We start from the raw sequence: 24,170 nt of genomic DNA on the forward strand, positions 1-24,170 counted from the left end.
AGCCCTGCCTCTCTTGGGTGGCTCCTAAAATCTCGCCTGAACTTTTTGCCCTTTTAAGGGTCAGGTCCTACATCACCCTTCTCCCGGGGTCACAAGACAGCCAGAGGAGACCTAACACGCTGCCCCCTCCCCTGGTCGGGGCTCCAGCGCGCCCTCACCCACGTTGGGTGCTTTCCCCGCGGGGCTTTTTACCTGTCTCAGCTGAGCCAGGCTGTGCCCGCCACCTATCCGCACAGCGCCCTACCTGAAGCAGCAGCCGCCTGCTCTGGGCTCGGACTGAGCCCGGGGGCTCTCGGTACTCCCACGGCGCGGGGGCCGGGGGGCTCCCCGGGGGCTGGGGGCCGCAGCGGGGCCCGGGCTCCAGCGCCTCGCAGCACACCAAGCTCACCGTGCAGCCCATCCGGCCGGGCGCCCGCCCGCCGCTCTCCCTGGCCACCGCTCGGCCCAGGGCGTCGGGAGGGGACCAGCGACGCCCCCAGCCCGTCCCCGCCCGGAGCCTCCTTGGCCCGCAGTGCCAGGAAGCGGGGGAGCGCGGGGCCGGGCGAGGGGCGGTGACACCGGCGCCCGGACGCAGCCAGTGAGGAGGGAGACCCGAGGGCGCGGTGGCGCGGGGAGGGGCACGCGGGGTCTCGGGACCCGGGCGGCAGACCCGCCGGGAGAGAGACAGCGCGGGCGGGCGCGACGGGAGAGGCAGGAAGCAGATAAGGAGAGAGAATCAGGGAGAGACGGGGACACGGGGGACGGAGAGGGGGGACGCAGCCTCTGCACGCGGGAGACCAAGTCCCGAAGAAGAGACCGGCAGGAAGTCCCCACCGAAGGACGGAGCCGAGCTTGGGTACCGCGTGCGCGCCAGGGCTTACGCGCGGCTCCTAGGGCGGGGGTGGGTAAAGTGGGTTGTCCTCGCAGGGGCCTGCTGCTCTGTTCCCTGCGCTCAGTACTGGCTGCTGGGGACCCCACGGGGGAAGAACCCCAGCCTCAGGGAGGCAGAGCCCTAGCCAGGGTGGGAGAGTCCCAGCCCACCTGGGCAATCCACCCAGCCCGTTCCTGGATACAGCCTTTCACGAGTGCTTTCACTTTCGACGTTTCTGGGGTGATTCCCAGAACTGGGGAGATGGCACCGGTGGTCAGCAGTAACGGGGAAGAGAAGGGAGACATGTGGTGGGACCCTTGTTCTCTCCCCACCTGTACCACACTCAAAGTGACAGTGAAGACCGGCGGCGATCTTGGGGGCAGCATCGTAGCCTCTTTGTGCCACCTGGTGGCGATAAGGAAGAAAGACAAGAGCAAGTGACCTTGATGAGAAGCGGAAAGAACGTGCAAAGCACTCGCAAAGCAGCAGTTGCCTCTACCTCTGGGTCCCCATCTCTGCTGGGCCAACTAGTGAATCTGCCCCTGTTCTGCCTAAGAGGAACCGTCTCCCATCTCAGCATCTGCCCTGGTGCCCTGCCTCTACCACTTCTCTCCTGTGTACAGTCTTCCGTTCCTCCTGCTCTGACCAATATTTCCCCTTCCTCCAGGGTGCTGGACTGGGCATGAGTCACTTCCCAGGCAGCAAACTCTGGGAGAGGCTGTACAGAGCGCTCAGTCACAGATAACAGGCTGAGGCTGCAGTGCTCCAGCTTTCCATGCCCCAAAGAGCCAGGCCTTTCCGGGTGAGTAGCAAGGAGACCCCTGGGTCTCGGGGTGGTCGGATAAAGGGAGTGATGCCAGGAGCAAGGGCAGAGGAATCCTGGATAGAAATGAGGAAGAGGAGGCGGTCCAGCTAGGTGTTGGTGGATTCCAGAGACCATCTGGGCTAAAAGGAGCTGCAGAGACCCTCCATCCAACCCCTTGGTCTACAGGTGGGGACATCCAGGCCCATGAAAAGTGAAGGATGTGCCCGAGGTCACACAGTGAGCTCGCAGCAGTGCCAGGTTGGAGGAGCAGGGCTCTTGATTCTCAGCACCGTGCTCCCTGAATACCATCCCCTGAGCCTCCCTCACCTTCCCTTCGCTTCGTTTTCCCTTCCCCTTCTCTGCGTCCCAGCGCTCCTTCACTCCCACTCACCCCCAAATTCCAGCCACCACAGCGTGAGAGGCCGGACACCTGGCTTTCCCACCCTGTGCCTGCCTTTACTTCAGGCTCAAAGAATAAGCCCATGGGCCCTAGGGGCCACGTCTTTCCTTTCTGAGCCCCAGGATCCACTGTGTGTGGGGAAAACAGGCTGAGATTCCCTGGGGAGAGAGCAGCAGGATTAAAACCCTGCTCCTCACACCCCACACCCCAGCATTCTAGCCCAACCCCCCACTCTGTGGCCTTGCCTTGCTTCTGCCTCCTGCCTCCTTTTCCTCAAAGAACATACATTTTCCACTCAGCTGGGGCCCAGGAAAGGATGAATGTGTGTCCCAAGGATGATGACTGTTCGGGCAAGGCCCCCTGTGGGGAACAGGACCTCACCCCCTCAGCCCAGCGTCCACATGGCTTGCACACATGAGCCCTTAGGACTGCTCATGGTCAGTCAGGGTTGAGGGCATGGGCTCTGCAGGCACAGGGACCTGAGTTCAAATTCTAGCTTCATCCCTTAGAGTTTGGTGACTTTGGATAGAACACCCTGTCTGAGCCCCCCTCTCCTTGTATAAAATGGAGTTGATAACCTCCCAGGGTTACTGTGGGGACTGAATGAGACAAGGGTGTCAGGCAAGGGCACAGTACTTCCCTCCCAGGAACAGCTCCCTGGGAGGGTGGGGAAACCCCACCATCCTCCTCCTGCCTTGCCCCGAAAGAAGGAGCTGGGGTTTTCTCCTACCAGTGGACTCGCCGTGTGACCCCAGAGACGTCACATTGTTCTTTAGGCTCTGATTCTTCCTTTGTATGAGGAGAGCGCTGGGCAGCTGTAACCGGAGGCTCTTTCCCAGGCCGGTATTCTAGACCATAAGGAATCACGTCCCTCAGATACTCATGGCCAAAGAAGGAGCTGTCCTCAAGATGACCAGGGACCTGAAGGGTGAGTGTGTCCAGAGAGAGCCCTGGGACGGCACTTGGGGAGAGCCCCACTCCTCTCTGAAGTCTGACGTCCACTGTCTTCCCCACAGCTGCTGTCTCTGCCATCCTTCAAGGCTACGGGGCTGGGCGGCAGCCGGTGACAGATGCCAGTGCTGAGCTGCACAGACTCTGTGGCTGCCTGGAACTTCTGCTGCAGGTAGGTCCTCCCCTCGCCGTCTCTCCCATCTCTCCAGGTCCCAATAACCAGTAACCGAATGGGCTTTCCCAGGCGTTGAAGGAAGAGCCCCTGCCACTCTTGTTACCACACTCTACCCCGTCTCTGTGACTGTGCATGCACCCTCAGTCGTGTCTGACTCTTTGCGACCCTAAGGACTATAGCCCACCAGGCTCCTCTGTCGATGGGATTCTCCAGGCAAGAATATTGGAGTGGGTTGCCATTTCCTACTCCAGGGGATCTTCCCGATCCAGGGATTGAACCCATGTCTCTTCCATTGCAGGCAGATTCTTTACTATTGAGCCACTGGGGCCTCCTCTTGTCAACTGGCAAATCCTTCTGGACATCTCACCTCACTCTTGGAGGGAAGTGAACCAGAGCAAGGCTAGGGTAGGGTTGGGTGGGGCTGGAGGCAGCCTCCTGCTCTAAAGACAAAGGTTTCAGAGGCACGCATGTCCCCGGGCTGGCCCTCCTAGCTGCTGGTTACAGCCTCAATCATCAGTAGCACTAGCTTTTATTGAGCACCTGCCATGGGGCCAGCTAAACTTTTTATATGCCCACCTTGTTTAATTTGGGCTTCCCTGGATGGCTCAGATGGTAAAGAATCTGGCTACAGTTCAGGAAACTCAGGTTTGATCCCTGGGTCAGAAAGACTCCTTAGAGAAGGGAATAGCAGTCCAGTATTCTTGTCTTGAGAATTCCATGGACAGAGGAGCCTGGCGGGTTACAGTCCATAGGGTTGCAAAGAGTCAGACACAACTGAGCAACTTTCGCTTTCTTTCTTGTTTAATCTTTCTTTCCTGTGGTGCTTGATGACCAGCCCATGCCCAACCCCCCACACACATCCCCTTCCTACTTCTCTATGTGTGTGTAGATGTGTGTGGTGTGAGTGTGCATGTGTGTGTGAGGTCTGTTTGTGTGTGGTGTATGTTGTGTGCCTAGGCAGTCTCCTGCCAGTCTGCCCCTCAGGCGCTGCAGGCCAGTCACACTTTAGCCTCCTCCTAAAGTACAGCAGGAAAGCACCTGCCTCAGGGCCTTCGCACCTGCCGTTCCCTCTGCCTAGACTGCTCCTCACCCAGAAATTTGGATGGCTCATTTCCCTTCAGATCTGGACTTGAATAAAACCTCCTCAGTGAGGCTTTCTTGAGCCACCCTAATCTACATATTTAACACACACCACGCATACACATCACACACATCTCACACATGCGTGCACACGCCACACACTTTCCATTCCCTTTCTCCACCTTATTTTTTCTCCTTATCAGTCAGTGCAATCTAATGTACTATCTGTTTTGCTTATTCACTTTGTTCATTGCTGTATCCCCAAGGCTTAAAATGGGGCCCAGAACATAGTAAGTACTCAATGAGTATTTCTGTGATGAATGAATGAATGAGAACACCAAAGGCTCTGAAAGATCGAGCAGCTTGCTCCTGATCACGCAGCCAGCTAGGGCAGACCAGGACCCTAAGCTGGCTGTGTCTGCACGAGCCCCTTCTCTGCCCCCACATGACCACTCAGCACACTGGATGGCAGAGTGGGTTCTGGCAGGAAGCATTTCCACACTCTCCTTTCCCTCTTCTTGCTCCCAGTTTGACCAGAAAGAGCAGAAGAGCTTCCTGAGGCCTCGGAAAGACTATTGGGACTTCCTCTGTGCGGCCCTGTGGCAGCAGCGGGGGGACACGGAGCCAGTACGCTTCGTCCACTCACTGGACAAGGTATCCGGGGCCGGGGGGGGCGGGGCGGGGAGGCCAGCCTTGGCATGGTAAGGTCCTGCCCCTAGGCCCTTGACAAAGATGGCTTGGGGGCCGGAGGGGACACAGGCCTGCCCGAGGTCCCCCTTCTCACCCATCCCTGCTCCACTGACCGTAGGAGCCCTCCCCTGGCCCCCGCGTGTCATTAGCCCTGCCCTCAGCACCCCTCCGGCACTCCCTTTCCTCCCACAGCCTTGAGTCCCAGGACACCCTTTCTCATCAACCATGCAGTCATTCCATCTTCTCTCCCTCTGTCCCAGTTGAGTTCCCTCTGTCCTAACACCTCCATCTGCCCACTTGTCCCCTATGCATTCTCAGTTGAAGACTCCGCTAGGGAAAGGCCGGGCCTTCATCCGCTTCTGCCTTGCCCACGGACAACTGGCCGAGTCCCTGCAGCTCTGCCTCCTGAACCCAGAGCTTACCAGGTGGGTAAGAGCCTCTTTACCCCAAAAAGGATGATTTGATATCAAGGACAAATAAAGGAAGGGTTGTAAAGGGAAAGTCAAGGAAGAAAGGGTAGAGGGGGAGGTTAGAGCCCCAGTCCTGGTAGCATCGTGATGCTTGGGCCTCCTGGTCCCCAAGGGCCATAACCCTGTTCTGCAGAACCATCCCAATATGGTGTGCAGTGGAAGTGGATTCTCTGAGGTCTGGGGCGGCAATAGCACCAGAACCAAAGGCCAAGGGTATGGATCATTGTTAACGCAGGGAGTGGTATGGCCCCCGGAGCCCTCTGGTGTGCCCTGAACTCCGGGAAGACATCCTTGACTCCCTCTATGCTCTCAATGGGATGACCTTCGACTTGGACCTGCAGCGGCCAGACTTGGATGGGGCCTGGCCCATGTTCTCAGAGTGAGTGGGGGCAGCATGGAGGGGAGCTTCTTTTCAATGCCTGCTCCCAGTACCACCACCCGCCCAAACTAACCCTAAGCCCCCAGTCCCTAGCCCCATCTTTTCCTCCTCCTTCATCGCTCCCTGAACTCCCTGTTCTCCATCTCCCTAGACTTCTGTCTTCCAAGTGTCATCTTAGGATGTCCCATGATGCTGCAGTAAAGAGTTGCTGGATTGTTGGGGTAGATGTTGGGATGGGATGGAAGGATGGATGGAAGATGGGATGCATGGGTAGATGGACAGAAGGAATGCATGCATCAGGGTAGAAAGGCAGAAACGTGGGAAGGTGAGGGGATGAATGGGTGGCTGGAAAGATGGGGTGTCTTGCGTCTGAGGACCGAGACCACTGCTGGAGAGAGACCTAACATCCCCCTGCTTCTTTCCCTTTCAGGTCCCACTGCTCCAATTCCAGCCGGACCCAGGGAAGAAGACCCAGAAAGACCAAAGGTTCCCCAAAGGAGGTGCCTCTTCCCAACCTTCACACTAGTTGCCTCTTCTCTATCTCTGTTGGGACCCCCAGGTTGAAAAGTAACTGAGGCCTGACCCAGCTAGACAAAGACAGAGAGGCCAACATGTGGACCTCGAGAGCCCCAGTAGCATAGGCTTATATTCCTCAGGTGGTGAGGGTACCTACCAGGGAGAGAAAGGAGCCACTGGCAGCACCTGCAGGTGCCGTTGGGGGCCCTGGGGAGGAGGGAAGGCTGGGGAGGGTGGCTGGAAGTTTATAGAAAACAGCCCAGGGAAACCACCTCTGCTGGACAGTTTGCAAACATGTCAATTCAATTCAGAGAGTGACTAAAGAGCCAGATTGCCCGCTTCATATCCCAGCTCCATCCCTTACTAACTATAGTCCTTGGCACAAAACTTGTTCTGCCTCACGGGGCGGAGGCGGGGGTTGTGACGGAGCATCGGCCCAGGTGCAGCACAGGGCAGGGCTCCTGCTACATGCCCACTAATTAGGCAGTAGCTTGTGGTTCTCATCCTGCCATGGGCTCGCTTTGCACCACCACCCCGCCAGCTTCCAGGACCGGGGTGCAGATACTATATCTCAGTCTCAGACCTTGAGGAGTTCCAGAGCTTCAGGGAGATAGACCCGAAAGGAACACGTCGCAACACTAGTTAAATGTAGAGACCAGACACACCTAGGGACGTGGGAGTGCCGAGAAGGCTTCTTGACAGAGGTGACTCTTAGCGGCTGTTGGTCTATTTAAGCTTTCACCACAACCCTGTAAGGAGATATTATTCCCATTTTACAGGTCAGAAAAAGGAAACACAGGGAAGTCAAGTTTGGGGGGAGGGGGGAGATCAGAGGAGAGTGGTGGGAAGGACTTAGGGGAAATCAGATAGATGCAGAAGATGAAGGTAAAGGAGGGAGGAAGATGCAGACTGGAGGTGAGGCAGGAAAGGGCGTTGAGAAGCACTATTGCTCTCTGATGAGATGAAAGCCCGGGCCTCGGGTCACCTGAGGTTGTCAACACTCAGATTCCTGGGCCCTACCCCAGACCTCCTAAATCAGGCTTCTAGTGGGAGGACGCAGGAATTCATATATTTAGCAAACACACTAGATTAGGGCTGTGGCTTCTCCCATGCACCAGGATGGTGAGCTGGTACTGAGAGTGATGATGGGTTTGGGGCTTCTCTGCAGATATCAGCCACACATGGGAACTCCACAGAAGTCCACCTGGAGGAGCCACACACAAGCCAAGCCAGCTGTCTGCAAGATGCACCCAGGAAAGACGGGTTGGCTGGACTTCCCAGGTCCCAGCAACACAGGCATCATCCCCCCTTTTTGGAAAAGAAGAAGGAAGATCCCAGGAGCCTTGGGTTCCCCCCAACCATTTGGGAACTAGAGGGGGAGGGGTTTCAGCAAGACCAGGAGAAAGGAGCTCCAAGGACAGAGATCTGCCTGGAGGACTCAACACTCACCATCCAGGGACAGGGGGAGGGGGCCAGAGAGACCCTGAAGGAGGTGGTAGGATCAGAGGCTGAGGGCAAGGGAGCTTTTCTGGGTGTGGAGGGCCAGAGGACAACAGAGGGGACTCATGAAGGGGAAGCAGAGAGGAGTCATATCCATAGACTGCTGGCCTCCAGCCCCAAAGGGACAATAGGGGATGTAGTGTCATGGGGCAAGCAGGATGGGAAGGTGCCTAGTATCCCAGGGGAGCTCTGGGTCCTTCAGGGCCTGGGAACCAAGGAAGACTCCACCTCAGAGAAGCCTCAAGAGCAGACAGGAGTGACCAGTATGACCAGGAGGGAGGAACAAGCAGAGATGGCCTTGCAGGATGTCATCAAGGTGAGAACAGTTGAGCTCTGTCTCTGCTCCCTGCTCTAACCTGGCCCATAGGCAGGTGTCTTCAAGGGTGGCCCTGGGCCCTTCCAGCCCATAGACTAATTTGCATTGGCCCACACAGAACCGTTATGATTTGAGGATACCATTTGAAGTTCTTTGGTTCATCACATGAAGAACGTGCATTCTTCAGTTTATCACAGTCCCCACCTCTCCCTATTGCCTCACACCAGGCCCACATTGTTTGTCCATGCTACCTGCCCAGCCCCTGTAGGCATCTGAGTTTGCAATCCCTTCCCAAAAGTTCTTCAGGGCAGTTGCTTGTCCTCAAGTTCCATAACCCTCTTTATTGGCAGCTTTCTTCCCAATATCTAAGTTCTGCAGTTGCAGGCCCCGCCCACCTCGTTGCTCCTGTGGCTGCTTCTCCTCGAGGTCACCCAAATTGTTTTCAGACCTTCCGCTAGCATCCTCCCTAGGCAGAGGCTTCCAGGTGCTTGCCGTCAGTGACTTGGATGTTTTAGTGAAGGAGGAAATCATGGCTCCAGGCTCACCCAGGGGCGCAGCCAGGCATCACAGCTCCCAGGGCTCTCCCCAGTCCTGCGCTCCACCCAAGGGCTGTTTCACATGACCTGGGGTCTCATGGGGGTGTTTGCCAGGTCAAGTCCTGGGCTGGGGTCTCTGCCCTCCTCCTTCACCTTCCGTTTCCTTTCACCCTGTCCCCACCCTCAGAGCCTCAGACATGGGCTGCAGAAAACCCAGGAGCAAGCCCAGCACCAGGAGCAGCTGCTGAAGGAGCAGGAAGGGGAGCTGAAGGCACTGCAGGAGCAGCTCAGCAGGTAACCTAGGCAACCAGCATCATAGCCAGGTGTGGGAGCCGGGGAGGCCACGGGGCAGGAGGCTAGCATTCATGGTCACGCCAGGAAGCATCTTCTGAGCACCTCCGTGTACCACGCCTTGTGAGGGCACAACTTCGGGGTGCCGAGGTATACAGAGCACTATTCCTGCTACCCCTTGCCAGCCCCCTCCCTCGCTGGCCTCCCTAAGTAGCCCCAGGAGAGCTCTATGCGTCCCTCCCTTCCCGCACTCACCTTTGCCACTTGCTGCTGCCTCTTCTGCGTTCCCCTCCCTCTTTTCCATCCATGAAGCACCCCCTTCCATCACATTCCTGCCCCACTCTCTCTCTGTCTCCCTCTTTCCCTCTGTTTGCCTCTCCTTTTCCTGTTTCCTGTTGCACAATCTCTCTTTCACCCTCTTGATCATCGTAATCATAACTATCATCACGGAGCACGTACATCCCTGGCATTCTTCCAGGTGCTTGCTCCTAACAACCTTAGGAGATCAGTCCTTCAAGAACCCCCATTTTATAGATGAGGAGGCTAAGGCTCCAAGATGCTACACAACTCACCCAACATCAGCTAGTTAGTAGAGGAGCTGAGATCCAGACCCTGCAGCTGACTCCAGAACCAGTGAGCTACAGGCCAGTCCTCAGCCAGTACCCCCGTGGCTGTGTATCAGTGCCCCCTTCTTTCCCTCTCTCAGCAACCAGCACATTCATCTTCCCATCATCACTCCACCTCAGGGGTCCACAGTGCACGTTTGTCTCTGCTTTCCCCCTCAGCCTTTCATTTTCTTAGGTTCTTGGTCACAGTTTATTCTTAAATTATGACACCGCGCGAAGTTCATCCTTGGTCTGACTCAGTCTCACCGTGTGTCTCTCCCTTGGTGTCTGTGTGCCTCAGCCTGCCCGCCGGCCTTGCCTCTCCCACGTGGCTGACACCTGCCCTAACCCAGCGGAACCTGCGTAGCTGTGATTCAGAGTGAATCACAGAGCCATCCACTGACTGCTTAACAGGCACAGAGAGGCCTGGGACCCAGGAGCCAAGGCCAAAAGGCCCCTTGGGACTCCTACCACGAGATGCTCCGCTGAGTTCTGTGTTCTCTTTCAGCAAAGTATCCCATGATTCAGACCCTAAGTGAGTGCAGGGGCCTTGCCCACCCAAGACCATCTCTGGGGACCAAGACAGGCTGCAGGGAGAAGCTGGGAGGTTCTGGGAAGACCACCCAGCCCCAGTTGCTCCCTGAGCAACAGCCCCCTGTCCTGCCCCCATTATCCCATCCATCACCCAGTCATTCCACAAACATTCCACATGCCCACTCTGTACCAGGCCTGTTCTATGTGCTATAGTAGTTATGATGATGATGGTCAAGAGGGTGAAAGAGAGATTGTGCAACAGGGAACCGGAAAATGAGAGGCAAACAGGAAAAGAGAGAGACAGACAAAGAGAAGATACTTTCAAGGATAAAACACAAAATGCCAGCCCTTGTGGAGCTTACACGCCAGTGGGAGAGGCAGTTAATAAACACAAGCAAATAAAATACACAGGATGTCAGATTATAATGAGTTCTAAGAAGAAAAAAATTAAAGCAGGAGAGAGGAATGGGAAGTAACAGGGGTGATGCTTTAAAATGAGGTGGCCTCACCAGGGGAGGCCTCCCTGGAAAGGTGAAGTTTGCGTTAAGACCTGAAAGAAGTGAGGAGTCATTTGTATACGTGATAGAAGAGTGTTCCAGGCAGAGGGAACGGCAGGAGCAAAGGCCCTGTGGTGGGAATGGGCATGGCATCAGGAGTGCCCCCAGTGGCGGGAAAGAGAGAGAGGATGTAGGAAAAAGTCAGGTGGGTAATGGGAAACCCTGGTGGGTCATCAGAGGACCTTGGCTTTGGCATGACTTTGAACCACTGAGCCTCCTGAGCAGAGGAGGAACATGATGTAACTCTGCTTATTAAAAATATATTTATCTGCATTTAAAAAGCAATTCAGGGGTTTTTAGTGTATTCACAAAGTTGTGCATCCACAATCAATTTTAGAATATTTTCATCACCCCAAAGAGAAACCTGGTACTCATTAGCAGATACTGCCCAAGCCCCCTCCTCTGCCTCCTAGCCCTGGGCAACCACTAACCTGCCCTCTGTCTGCATGGGTGTGCCTGTTCCAGGCTGGCCTGTGTTTTCAAGGATTCATGCCCCCAGCCCCATGGAGCTAGTCTACAGGGGATCCAAGCTGGAAGGAGGGAGACCGATAAGGAAGGGGAGCTGGGATGTACCAGCGGTGATGGGGGTACAGGGAGCCGCTGGATCCTGCAGTCAGGCTCAAGGGACTGGATGTGGGGTGGAAGAGAAAGACGGAAGTCGAGAATGACTCCAGGCCTTCGGCTTGACTAACTGGAAAGCGAGAGTCACTGTGTGGAGGAGCAGGCTGGCGGGGACAGCTCAGGCGTCGGATTTGGAGCCTGCCAAGGTCGAGACCCTTGTAAGGCACCAAGTGGCGCTTTGGACGGGTGGTTGAGTGGAGTGGAGGAGAGAGGGTGGGCTGGAGGACCCATTGGAGAACCACTGGTATGAGGGTGGCGAGTACCAGAAGCTTCAGAGGCCGGGACAAGAGCCTCCTGGGAGCCAGGAACTCAGACCCCACACCCCGGGGAAAGGAGCCGTGGGCTTCAAGCTGGTGACAGTATGTCACCGACTGTGAGAAGGGCCACGGAGCCCAGGCAGAGAGTGAACAATGTTCTCCCTGCCACTGTTGTGGCCACGGGCGGGGAGGGCACAGCAGGGAACAGGACAGGCACATCTACTCTCAGAGGCCTGCAGAGACAGACGACAGATAGACAAATAGAAATACAGTTTCAGATAGTCATGGGCCCTGCAGGGGAGAGAGAGGAAATCATCTAGAATAGGAGTCAGGGAAGCGCTCTCTGAAGAGGCGACATTTGAGCAGAACTCCAACCACAGGCAAAGCTGGGCCAGGCAGGCATCTCGAGAGGAGTCCTTCAAGCAGGAGGACTGCTGCTGCTGCTAAGTCACTTCAGTCGTGTCCGACTCTGACCAACCCCATAGACGGCAGCCCACCAGGCTCCCCCGTCCCTGGGATTCTCCAGGCAAGAACACTGGAGTGGGTTGCCACTGCCTTCTCCAGTCAGGAGGACAGGCAGGTGCAAAGGCCCAGGAGATGTGATAAGGAGGGGATAAGGAGGCATGTGGCTAGAGCAGAGGTCTCCACCTGCTCTAGAAGCAGAGTCCTGAACAGAAAGGTCTCATGGTCTGACTTGGGTTTCTGAAGGATAGCTCTAGCTCTGGTGGGGAGAACGGACTCAGGATGGGCAGGGTGCAGAGCCCCAGGCTATATGCACAGGGGAGACTCAGCAGGCCCAGAGCAGACCAACTCAGGGATATAAAAATATACCTGGGCTTTCCATACCCGCTTCCTGGCTTTCTGACTGTGTGGCCCTGGGTCCCTCTTCAGCCTTAGGTCCCTGATTTGCAAAAGGAGACGGTTGACTCTCTTCCAGCTCAGGTGCTCTGTGAGATCTTCTTTCTAAGCAGATCTGCCCCCTGGGTTAACCTCAAAGCAGAAGGGATTAGGACAGGGACGAGTGGAAGGTCTTCAGATGGGGAACTAGGTAAATATCCCTTCTTCCCCCCAACTTGGGTGGCAGCACTGAGCTCCCCAGAGGCTGCCGCAGGACCGTAAGGATCCATCCCACTCTCCTGCCTGCGGTCCACTCAGCCCTGGTGCCATGAACCACTGGTGACCAGGGCCCTGCGTGCATGCGTGTGTGGGGAGGCAAGAGACTAGAGCTGGGCAGGCCTGCTCTCAGATTTCTGCTCCCTCCACTTATCAAGTTGAGCGACCCTGGGCGAGTGTTACTCCCTCTCTAAAGGTCTGTTTTCTTTCCTATAAAGTGATGATCATATGACTTGTCCAATAAATTTGTGAAAGTTCAATGAAGCAAGGCTATAAAGCACTAAGCTCAGTGCCAGGCACACGGTAGGTTCTCAATAGACTTTAATTCCTTCCGTGTTAAGAGAGGACACTTCCTGCCCTAGGACTGTCGGTGGTGGTGGTGGTTTAGTCTGTAAGTCGTGTTCGACTCTCGTGGCTCCATGGACTGTAGCCCGCCAGGCTTCTCTGTCCGCAGGATTCTCCAGGCAAGAATACTGGAGTGGGTTGCCATTTCCTTCTCCAGGGGATCTTCCCGACCCAGGAACTGAACCCAATTCTCCTGCATTGCAGGCAGATTCTTTACAGACTGAGCCGAGGAGGGAAGCCCTTAAATACTTAAAATGCTTCAATGGTTTCCATGGCACTGAGATCAAAGTCCACTCCTCCTGGAGCACTGAGGAGGCTGCCGGCCTCCCGCCTTGCCTCCTGCCTCCCCACCCCACCCCACCCCCTGTAGAGGGTTGGCCAAAAAGCTCATACAGGTTTTCCCATTACAGCTTATAAAAAACCCAAACAAACTTTTTGGCCAGCCCAATTGTTTTGTTTGTCCTTCTTTCATTTCCTCAAACAAGCCAAGTTCTTCCCAACTTGCAGAACTTGGCATGCCCCTTTCTCTGGCTCTGCAAGGCTGCTTCCTTGTCTTTCAGATCTGCTTAAAGGTCACTCTGTCTAAGAAGACCTCCTGAGTGCTCCCTCAGCTCTGCGGCTCTGCCACTCCTGTGTCATCGTCGCACACTTGATTATCTTATTGGTGCATCACTCATTTTGACCACTGCCCCAAACATGCTATAAGCTCCACCAAGAACCTTAGGCATTGCTGTATTCTTGGCACCTAACACAGTCATTGGCACACAGTAGGTGCTTAATTTCTTGCCTGGAGAATCCCATGGTCGGAGGAGCCTGGCAGGTTGCAGTCTATAGGGTCACAAAGAGTCGGACACAACTGAAGTGACTTAATAACAGGTGCTTAATAAATGTTCCCTCTAATCCCAAAGACACTGACTAACCGCAGTGGTCATATTAGGGCCTGTGCTGCCCACACCAGAGGCCCTGGGATCACTGGGCACGTAATTTAGCTTAGGAAAATGTGATCCTAATACTAAGAAATGAAGAGGCTGAGGACTCAAATGTTTGTTAAGCCACTCTTCCCTACGGCTGCAGGGACTGGGCTTTCTGGATTTTGGTGGCTAGCTGTTGTCTGGTGTCAGGCCCACCCAGTTTCCCTCCCTGCAGCATGCTGTGGCAGAAATTCTTAAATTAATAACTCAATTCATTGTCAAGCCTCTTCCCCTAGGGGCATGGGTACACACACACACACACACACACACACACACACACACCTGTCTGAACAATGGAGTAAAAGGTGGGGGCCTGGAGCTAGGACCTTTTTATTTCCAGTCCATTAGATTTCTTAGAAACTTCCAGGAAGCCACTAAGACAAAAGGAAAAGGCAAGAATAGAACTGAGGAGTTTCCAAGCCCAAACTGAAACAGAAATTTAAGAAACCCATATGTTTAATATGACTTTTTTTTAACTGAAAAGACAATGTAATGCAATTTTTCAAAATATTTTAAAGCCAAAAAGTCACTTCAAATCCTGCATCACTTACTGCTCTCCCCAAACACCACAGTTGTTTTCAGCTGGTGCTGCCCATCCAGCCTGGGCTCCCAGGCACCTGCTACCCCCCAGAGACCAGCCAGGATTGTGAGCATGCCTTTCCAGAAAATGATATTTTAAAATAAAAATGTTAAAGAGAGAGAGAAAGGAGGAAAACAGTTGAAAATATTGGCTCATTCTCTCTAAAGGAACACGCAAGGCTAGACCCTGTTTTCACGGCTCTGATCGGTTGACGAGTCAGTCTGCAGGTGTCCGGTCGCACAGTGCTTTGACTGGTGTGATGTGTGTGTTGGGTGGTGAGTGTATGTGGTGTTGTAGGAGTTATTGGTGTGTGATGCGTTGTGAGTATGTGTGAAGTATGTGCATGGTGTGTGTTGTGTACATGTTACGTGCATGTGTGTGATGTATGCTGTGCTGTGCAAGTTTAAGTGTGTGATGTGTTGTGTGTATGTCTAGTGGGGTGTGGTATAGGTACATGTGGTGTGCGTGGTATATGTGTAGTGTGTGTGTGCTGTGTTGTGAGTGTGTGGTGTATGTGTGTGTGGCATCTAGTGTGGTGTGTATGCACCTGTATGTGCTGTAAATGTGTGTTGTATGTGGTATGTGTGCTGTGTTGTGAATGTATGATGTGTGGGGTGTTGTGTATGGGGTGTGTGTGTGTAGTGTGTGCTATCTGTGTGTGGTGTCTAGTGTGGTGTGTGTACCTATATGTGTTGTGAATGTGTGTTGTAGGTAGTGTGTGTGTGTGTGCTCTGTTGTGAATGTATGGTATGTGGTGTGTGTATATAGTGTGTAGTGTGTGTGCACTATGTTGTAAGTATGTTCAGTGTAGGTGTGTGTGGTGTCTAGTGTGGTGTGTGGGCCTGTGTGTTGAGATTGTGTGTTATGCGCTGTGTGTGTGCTGTGTTATGAATGTATGGTGTGTGAGGTGTTGTGTGTGGGGTGTCTGTAGTGTGTGTGCTGTGTAGTGAGTGTGCGTGGTGTATGTGTGTGTGGCATCTAGTGTGGTATGTGCACCTGTATGTGCTGTAAATGTGTGTTGTATGTGGTATGTGTGCTGTGTTGTGAATGTATGATGTGTGGGGTGTTGTGTATGGGGTGTGTGTGTGTAGTGTGTGCTATCTGTGTGTGGTGTCTAGTGTGGTGTGTGTACCTATATGTGTTGTGAATGTGTGTTATATGTAGTGTGTGTGTGTGCTCTGTTGTGAATGTATGGTATGTGGTGTGTGTATACAGTGTGTTGCGTGTGTGCACTATGTTGTAAGTATGTTCAGTGTATGTGTATGTGGTGTCTAGTGCGGTGTGTGGGCCTGTGTGTTGAGATTGTGTGTTATATGCGCTGTGTGTGTGCTGTGTTATGAATGTAGGGTGTGTGGGGTGTTGTGTGTGGGGTGTCTGTAGTGTGTGTGCTGTGTAGTGAGTGTGCGTGGTGTATGTGTGTGTGCTTTCTAGTGTGGTGTGTGCCTGTATATGTTGTGAATTTGTGTTATATGTCGTGTGGGTGTGCTGTATCGTGAATGTGTGGTATGAGGGGTGTTGTGTGGGGTAGTGTATGGTGTGTGTGTATGGTGTGTCGTATGTGTGTGCTATGTTGTGAGTGTGTTCAGTGTATGTGTGTGTAGTGTCTATTGTGGCATGTGTCCCTGTATGTGTTGCAAATGTGTGTTATATGTGGTGTGTGTGTGTGCTGTGTTGTGATTGTATGGTATGTGGGGTGTTATGTGGTGTGTGTGTATAGTGTGTAGTGTGTGTGTGGTGTGTGTGTATAGTGTGTAGCGTGTGTGTGGTGTGTTGTGAGTGTGTTCAGTGTATGTGTGTGTGCCTGTATGTGTTGTGGTTGCATGTTATATGTGGTGTGTGTGTGCAGTGTTGTGAATGTGTGGTGTGTGTGTGCACTTCAGCTGTGGGGGCACCGCCAGCTTCCCGGGTGGGGCTCCGGTCACTCAGCCCGGCTCAGACACAGATGCTGCGCCATCCCCTCAGAACTCAGCCCTCCTCTGTGCCCAGGTGTCAGGAGGAGAGGGCCCAGCTGCAGGCGGAGCTGGAGAAGAAGCAACGGGAGGCTGAAAGGAAGGACGCCGTGTATGAGGAGGAACTTGGTGGACAGCGGGACCTGGTGCGAGCCATGAAGAGTCGGGTGCTGGAGCTGATTCAGTAAGGGCGGGACCCCGGGGTGGGGTGCAGGAGAGGGCATGGTATCAGGCATGCCCTCTGGATCTTTGTGTATACCAACTCATTTCCTTCTTTCAGCCACCTCTGCTGTTATCCCCATATCACAGATGAAAAAACTGACTTGAGGCTGACTTGGCCACCAAGGACACACAGTGTACAAATTTCATAGAGTCCTCTTGCCTCTAAGGCAAGCCCCCCTCTAACCCCCACAAACACACACACAACAACCAAGGTTAGGAGAAGGGAAAGAAGCCCAGAGGTTAACTGGGAGTAATCTCATGTCCTATACCTGCCTGCATGCTGGACTTCCTCAGCCCACTGGGCCTGTCCTGGGTCAGCTGCCCTGGGTTCCAGAGGCTGAGCTCACCAGGATTCATCCCAAACCACTAAACTCGCTAAAGGATAGGAGGAAATGGGTAAACCCTGCTTTCTACCCTTTGGTCCAGTGAGGAGATAATTCCCAGATACACAGTGTTCTCTCACCTCGTTCAGAAAATATGAGACTGTTGGACTCAGGTTCCCTTAGAACTGGAAGGCTTCTGAGGGACCATCTAGAAATAAGTCCCCTTGCATAAAATCCAAGTGATTAAAGGTGAGACAAGGGAGAGATCAGCTAGGAAAGAAAGAAGAATTTAAGGAATAATCTCCCCTGAGGAGCTGTCAATTGGGAAGAAGCTAATAAAAAATTAGCTATAGATCTCACAAAAGAATTTAAGGTGGCTAACAATAAGACAGATAGACAGAGGGAGGGAGATACATATGATTGTTAAAGAAAATAGAAGATTTCCTGAAAGATGAAAAAGATACTCCTGAAGTTTCAGGTTTAAAACTTAACTGAACATCTTGGTAGCAGGATGAAAAAGAGAAATGCAGAAAGTTTCACCATCCATTCAAAGGAGCAATACCAGTTCACCAAGAGAGACAAATGTTTTTCCTAGTGCTAAAGAAATTAATCACAAGGTCCCAAACCATATAGTACAGTGTCTCCCCCAGAAGCATTAGGGAAGACATGGCCCTAAGCCAAAACAAAAGGAGGATGGAGCAAGAAGGTTGACTTCTGTGTGAAGATGGTAGACTGACCACACATTAGGTAGTTAGCTAGTTAGTTAGTTAGTTAGTTCAGTCACCCAGTCGTGTCCGACTCTTTTGAGACCCCATGGACTACAGCATGCCAGGCCCCCCTGTCCATCACCAACTCCCAGAGTTTACTCAAACTCCTGTCCATTGAGTCAGTGATGCTATCCAACCGTCTCATCCTCTGTCATCCCCTTCTTCTCCTGCGTTCAATCTTTTCCCAGCATCAGGATCTTTTCAAATGAGTCAGCTCTTCACAGCAGGTGACCACACATTATCCAGCCTCTATCCTGAGATCTTACTAGAATGATTGTAAAGGAATAAAACAGAGAGAAAGTTGGAGGAGCCAACCACAAGTGAGAGATAATAACTAATTTCCAGAAGCCAGAAAATAGATGGAGAAGTGGATACTGAATTTAGCCCAAGTTAGTACTCCAGGGCCCGGAGACACCAAGAACACAGATGGCAGAAGGGAGGTGAGGGGCAGAAACTGGGAAATTTTACTGATAAGGTCATTAGAAAGAGCAGTGTACAGCCTGCTCTGTACAGCTGTGTGGTGTACAATGTACAGTACTTTCTACCTGCCTCCCCAACTACAGAACATCTAAGAGTGAGGGGTCTATCATCAGGCAAATAATTAAAAGTTGATGTGGCAGGTAGCTCCCTGCCCAATATGCCCTAAAGTGAGGCTACTAGTCAGCCATCCCCTTCTACACCTCGGAGCCCTAACAGCTTTTATCACCTCTTTCTTAAACGTGAAATGACAACCGAGGATCCCCAGACATTTGAGGAGAGCTTAGAAAATAAAGGGGAGTGACAAAGATAAACAAACAAAAAAGATCCATCGTCCATGATGCTATGAAAAGCAACCATCAAAAGATGAGAAACATTCTCGGAAATTAAAAATATGATTACTGAAATGTTTGAAATCACTCGGATTGGAAAAGAAAGACGAGGCAGTCTCTCAGAAAGTATAATGAAAGCACAGATAAATGAAGGCATGAGAGAAATAGAAACACAGAGAATCAGTCCAGGTGTTCTAATAACTTCTCCAACCGACAGGAGTTCCAAAAAAGGAGAGAATAAAAAGGAGGTGATTATCCAATAAAAATATGAGATGCTTTCCCAGTTCTGATGGGAGTTGTTCTTCAGATTTAAAGATTTCACTGAGCAACCAGCATAATAAAGGAAAGGGGCAGAGTAAACGACATCTAGATACATCATTGTGAAATTTCATTAAAACAAAGATAAGGAGAATATCCTAAAAGACAGGTCCACTTATAAAAGAAATAGAACCCAACAAATTTTAAGGGTTCAGTGACGTAGGGTTCAATGGTTAAGACTCAATGGTGTAATGCTTTCAAGTTCTAAGAAAAACTGGCTTTTGCCCCCGAATTCTACATCCAGCCAAACTATGAAGCAATGTCTATCATTTTTCAGATAGACAGGTTACATAAAATTCACCTCCCACACAGACTTTCTTCGGAAGTTAATTAAGGATGTGCTCCAGAGAAACAAGGAAGTAAGCCAAGAAAGGAGAAGATGTGGAACTCAGGAATAGTAGCTCTAGCCCATGAGGAAAGGAAAGGGAATTCCCAAGATGACAAGTGGGCAGCAAGCCCAGGAAGTAGTCAGTTCAGACTACAGCAGAAGTATGGAGGGTCCAGGAGGGAGGTCTCAGGAGAGAAAAAGCTTCAGTAGAGTATCTGAGATGATGAAGAAGGGGGTGGGTGCAGATTAGGCCGTGTTAAATGCAAGTCATGCAAGGAGCAAAGAAAAGTAGTTAGAAAGTTCCAGAAAAACAAAAAATTTCCCAGAAAGGAAATATCACAGAACACAGCTCCAGGTGATGCAATATGTTTATGTATTGTCTAATAATGTAAATGCTGCTCATTGATTATTTTCAATGTTAGAATCAATCTAAAGGTAAAGCACAGAAAACAATTACAATTATAGAACAAACCTAAATGTTACTCAGAGAAGGCAATGGCAACCCACTCCAGTACTCTTGCTGGGAAAATCCCATGGATGGAGGAGCCTGACAGGCTGCAGTCCATGGGGTTGATAGGAGTTGGACACAACTGAGTGACTTCACTTTCACTTTTCACTTTCATGCATTGGAGAAGGAAATGGCAACCCACTCCAGTGTTCTTGCCTGGAGAATCCCAGGGACGGGGGAGCCTGGTGGGCTGCCGTCTATGGGGTCGCACAGAGTCGGACACGACTGAAGCAATTTAGCAGCAGCAGCAGCAAATGTTACTACCTAAACAGTGTCAAGTATATAATAGGATCCAACAGGAATACCTGTGAAGATGGAAACGTCCTGCATTTGCCCAGTCCGATATGGTAGCTACTAGTCCCATGTAGCAACTGAGTACCTCAAATGTTGACTGGTGCAACTGAGAAAATGAAGTTTTAACTTTATTTAACTTGAAGTTAAATAAACACCTGATATCACTTATATGTGGAATCTAAAAAATACAACAAACTAGTGAATAAAAAAAGAAGCAGGCTGACAGCTATAGAGACCAAACTAGTGGTTATCAGTGAAGAAAGGAAAGGAGGGAGGGGCAATATAAGGGATTTTTTTAAAGGAAGTTATTATGGGGTTATCGTGTATGTAAGACTTTTGAAAGTTGTAAAGTACTGTAGAATTTAAAGTATCTTCCATGCAATGAAAATAATAATAACATAAAAAGTTAAACATATACCTAAGTGTCCGCATATGGCTGATGGCTACCATGTTGGAAGTTGCAGGGGTCGATGACAAATTAGGAGGTGGAGGAGGAGGAGCGCTGAAGAGAAAGGACGCTCGCACCATCTTATTACAGAATGGCAGTCGTGTGATGCTGTCTGTAGTTAATAGGATGAGTGAGAAATGAATGGGTGGGTATGTTCTATAAAACTCCAGTAGTAACCAATAAGGGAACAAAAAAATGGAGATAAAATTGCATTGAGAGGAAGGAGGAGTTAGCAAGGATGGTAATAAATAAGCTGTATCCTGTGATATTAAGGAGCTCTGTGAAAGATACTCTGTCGATAAATCAGGGTGGAAGAATGTGAGCGTATTACTTAAACACGGAAGTAATATCCAGGAAAAAAACCTAAAGGATGTAAGAAGTGGTTTGCCGCCGAGAATGGGAAGGAAACATATCGATTTCCTTTTGATACAATTCCTTCTGGACTGTTCAGTGTTTAAATCATGCCTGCGTGTATCATTTTGGTAAAAATGTTAAGCAACCCACATTCCTAAACATTCTTCAAAAAAAAAAAACAGTGAGGATAGTTTTTGGGGAGCATGAACATACATAACTACAAGGCAGTTTGTACTGAGTGCCAAATAAAAATAATAGGCATTATATGCTTTAGGAAGCTGGGGCAAGAGCCCCCGGGGGCCTCCAGGATCAGGGAGCATTTCTTAGAGGAGGTGGGATATGAACAGATTCTTAAATAATGGGTCAAGATTAAGTTGGGTGAAGGGAGCCTGGGTGTCACCGTCCATCTTCCCAGAAAAACTGGAGACTCTCCGATCTCTAATGTGTGTGTGTGTCTCTCTGCCTCTTCATCTGTCTGTGTCTTTCTCCCTGACTGCATCTCTTTCTTGGCCTCTCCATCCTGCTCCCTGTCTGTGACTCTGTCCCTGTCTGTCTCTGCATTTTTCCCGTGTCTTTCTCTCGCCCTCCACATTGATCTCCCTGTCTCCTTCTCTGTGTGTCTGTCTCCCGCCAACTCCCTGACTTCCTCTCTCTCTGAATGCCTGTACCTCTTTCCCTCCTTGTCTGCCTCTCCATTTCTGGCTGTCTGTCTTTCTGCTCCGCCGCTTCTCACCTCTTTTTGTCTCTCTCTGTGTATATCTCTGTGACTCCTCTATTTTTCCCTGTCTCTCCCTCTTCTTTGTCCCTGTGTGTCTGTTTCTGTCTCTCCATCTGTGCATCTCCATCTTTCTCTCTTCCTCTGTCGTCTTCTTCTCCCTCTCTCTGTCTGTGTGCATCCCCACCTCCACTTGCCCATCAGAGAGAAGGACATCCTGTGGCAGAAAGTCCAGCATCTCTCGTCCGTGGCCCCTGGATGCTGTGTCGTCTGCAGCAAGATCTTTGGCCGGTTGTCTCGGCGGTACCCATGCAGGTAACAGGCAGGGTACAGCATCCTTCCTTTGGGACAGCCCAGTTTCCACCAGCCCACAGCCCCGTGCCCACTCCAGAGAAGGGAGGGACACAGGAACTAGGCATCTGTGAAAGGCCACTTGAAGCTGGCCACTCACTTTACCCAATACTTGGCAAAGACATGAGCAAGAACTGTAGAAAGGGGGCAGACAAGGAATGGCCTCTGCAAGAAGGGACTGGGTGACCCTTCCAGGAGCTGACTGATTAATCGACCCACAAGTCTCATCTGGGAAGAGAGTTCCTGTCCAAAGGAAGCTGCCCTCCGCACCTTGCCCTGGGAACATGGTGAGAGGGCAGACAGCAAGAGAAAGGACCGTGGGCCATCAGGAGAACCTGCCACTTGGAGGACCCTGGAAGGGTGGGGCATCAGGACACCTTTTAGGAAAGAGAAGTCCTCCTGAGATAGACCCAGGGCCGTTCAGCCAGAAGATGAGAAATGCAGAGACAGACACAAAGATGCTCAAACTTCACAATCCATCCCCCGTATGCACCCACGTGCACCCACTCTCCTGCCTCTGCTCCCCAGGCTCTGCGGAGGCCTGGTTTGCCATGCCTGCTCTGTGGATTACAAGAAGAGAGAGCGCCACTGCCCACCCTGCTCCCAGAGGAGAGACGCCCATGTTCTCTGACCAAGACCCGTCCAGGACTGGCTGCTCCATCCCACCCGACCCCTCCCCTTGGCCTTTGGCGGCCCTCTGGTCTGACCAGTCCTGCAGTCTAAGGCAGACAGCACTTGAGTGGACAGACCGTGGTGTGGAAGGTGGAAAGAGCCGGGGTGGCCGTCAGGAAAGAGGTTCTAACCCTGCATCTCCCACTGATGAGCTGGGTGACTTTGACAGAGCTGTCAGGCTTTTCTCGTAACATGAGAGAGTGGGCGCCATCTTGGTCTAAAGTCCCTCCAACTCAGAATGTCTTGTCCAAGAATAAGACCTGGTGGCCCAGGTGTTTCCCCTCGACACTCATTCCTCAGTCAGCCCACCCTTCACAACACAGGGGAGCTTCCTATCTGGAGTCTGCTTGGGGGTCTATGTTGTATTTATTTTTAACAGCTTTCTTCAGGTACTATTAACATATAATACACTTTATATAAAATCTGATGAGTTTTGACTTTAATATACACCCTGAAGTCATCACTGTAATCAAAATAACAGACACATCATCCATCAGCCTCAGTTTCCTTGTGCCTTTTGTCATCTCTACCCCCAACCTCTCTCCATCCCCAGGCAACTACTTACTTGCTTTCTGTCACTAGAGACCAGTTTGCATTTTCTAGAATTTTGTACAAAAAAATCATACAGTATACACTCTTTATTATCTGCCTTCTTTCACTCGGCATAATTCAGTTCAGTTCAGTTCAGTCGCTCAGTCATGTCCGCCTCTTTGCGACCCCATCCCTGCAGTACGCCAGGCCTCCCTGTCCATCACCAACTCCCAGAGTCCACCCAAACCCATGTCCATCGAGTCAGTGATGCCATCCAACCATCTCATCCTCTGTCGTCCCCTTCTCCTCCTGCCCTCAATCTTTCCCAGCATCAGGGTCTTTTCAAATGAGTCAGCTCTTCGCATCAGGTGGCCAAAGTATTGGAGTTTCAGCTTCAACATCAACCCTTCCAATGAACACCTAGGACGGATTTCCTTTAGGATGGACTGGTCGGATCTCCCTGCAGTCCAAGTGACTCTCAAGAGTCTTCTCCAACACCACAGTTCAAAAGCATAATTATTTTGTCATAAAATACTGCTGAGTAGTATTCCATTGCATGGATATACTGAATTAGTTTACACATTTATCTGTTGCTGATACTTGGGTTGTTTCCAATTTGAGGTTATTACAAGTAAGTTTCTTCTCATCACCTATGTACATATATTTGTGTAGAGATATGCCTTTATTCCTCTTGTGTAAATACCTAGGTATGAAATGACAAGGTGTGGTAGGTATATGTTTAAGTTTTAAGAAATGGCAGTTTTATTTCCCAAAGAGATTATATTAATATGTCGTACCTTCTCACTGACAGGGTGCAGGAGTACCAGTTACTCCCCAGGGCATCTGGTTTGGTGTGTTTGAGGGGAGGCTTGAGGCTCTCTGCCTTTTCCTTCCAACCACTACGATGACTTGGTGGGCCCAAGTTCTGAGCACTTCAGAAGAAGGGGCTGAGTCTAGGTGACCCTCTCTACAATGCTTAGGCAGCTAGACTTCAATACTAAAGATAGTTGATGAGGACTCTTGCAGCTCCATGGTATGA

At 51.4% G+C, this 24,170-nt stretch overlaps 2 protein-coding genes across 13 annotated transcripts in view; one reads left to right on the forward strand and one right to left on the reverse strand.

The window, feature by feature from the left end:
• Window positions 1–513, reverse strand: part of TNS1 (tensin 1) — a 244,980-nt gene extending 244,467 nt beyond the window's left edge. For all 9 annotated transcript variants that reach the window (XM_042244214.1, XM_042244212.1, XM_042244211.1 and 6 more), the window contains exon 1: window positions 245–513. In XM_042244214.1, the coding sequence (XP_042100148.1) occupies window positions 245–400 (156 nt within the window). In that variant the 5' untranslated portion in view covers window positions 401–513. The remainder of the gene's footprint in view (window positions 1–244) is intronic.
• A 118-nt stretch (window positions 514–631) lies between these two features.
• Window positions 632–23,025, forward strand: RUFY4 (RUN and FYVE domain containing 4). 4 transcript variants are annotated; one of them, XM_060411274.1, is made up of 13 exons: window positions 632–835; window positions 1,518–1,652; window positions 2,832–2,983; window positions 3,072–3,178; window positions 4,790–4,915; window positions 5,270–5,376; window positions 5,657–5,800; window positions 6,231–6,300; window positions 7,485–8,132; window positions 8,856–8,962; window positions 16,529–16,675; window positions 21,782–21,892; window positions 22,457–23,025. In XM_060411274.1, exons 3-13 carry the CDS (start codon window positions 2,938–2,940, stop codon window positions 22,557–22,559), a joined length of 1,716 nt encoding a protein of 571 aa, XP_060267257.1. In that variant the 5' UTR covers window positions 632–835; window positions 1,518–1,652; window positions 2,832–2,937; the 3' UTR covers window positions 22,560–23,025. The 4 variants fall into 4 exon arrangements, with proteins under 4 accessions (XP_060267257.1, XP_027820967.1, XP_060267258.1 ...); XM_027965166.3 differs by having other exon boundaries at window positions 632–1,652; XM_060411275.1 differs by having other exon boundaries at window positions 632–1,652; window positions 2,895–2,983.
• The last annotated feature ends 1,145 nt before the right edge of the window (window positions 23,026–24,170 follow it).

Source organism: Ovis aries, chromosome 2 (assembly GCF_016772045.2).
Source record: "Ovis aries strain OAR_USU_Benz2616 breed Rambouillet chromosome 2, ARS-UI_Ramb_v3.0, whole genome shotgun sequence".
Classification (NCBI taxonomy): Eukaryota; Metazoa; Chordata; class Mammalia; order Artiodactyla; family Bovidae; genus Ovis; species Ovis aries.

Bases quoted from the DNA above. Each gene is read 5' to 3' on its own strand.
- RUFY4 (XM_027965166.3), top strand. From the start codon at position 2,938: ATGGCCAAAGAAGGAGCTGTCCTCAAGATGACCAGGGACCTGAAGG. The intron at 6,301-7,484 runs GTGCCTCTTCCC...GCTTCTCTGCAG, and splicing joins CCAAAGGTTCCCCAAAGGAG to ATATCAGCCACACATGGGAA. The intron at 8,963-16,528 runs GTAACCTAGGCA...CTCTGTGCCCAG, and splicing joins CTGCAGGAGCAGCTCAGCAG to GTGTCAGGAGGAGAGGGCCC.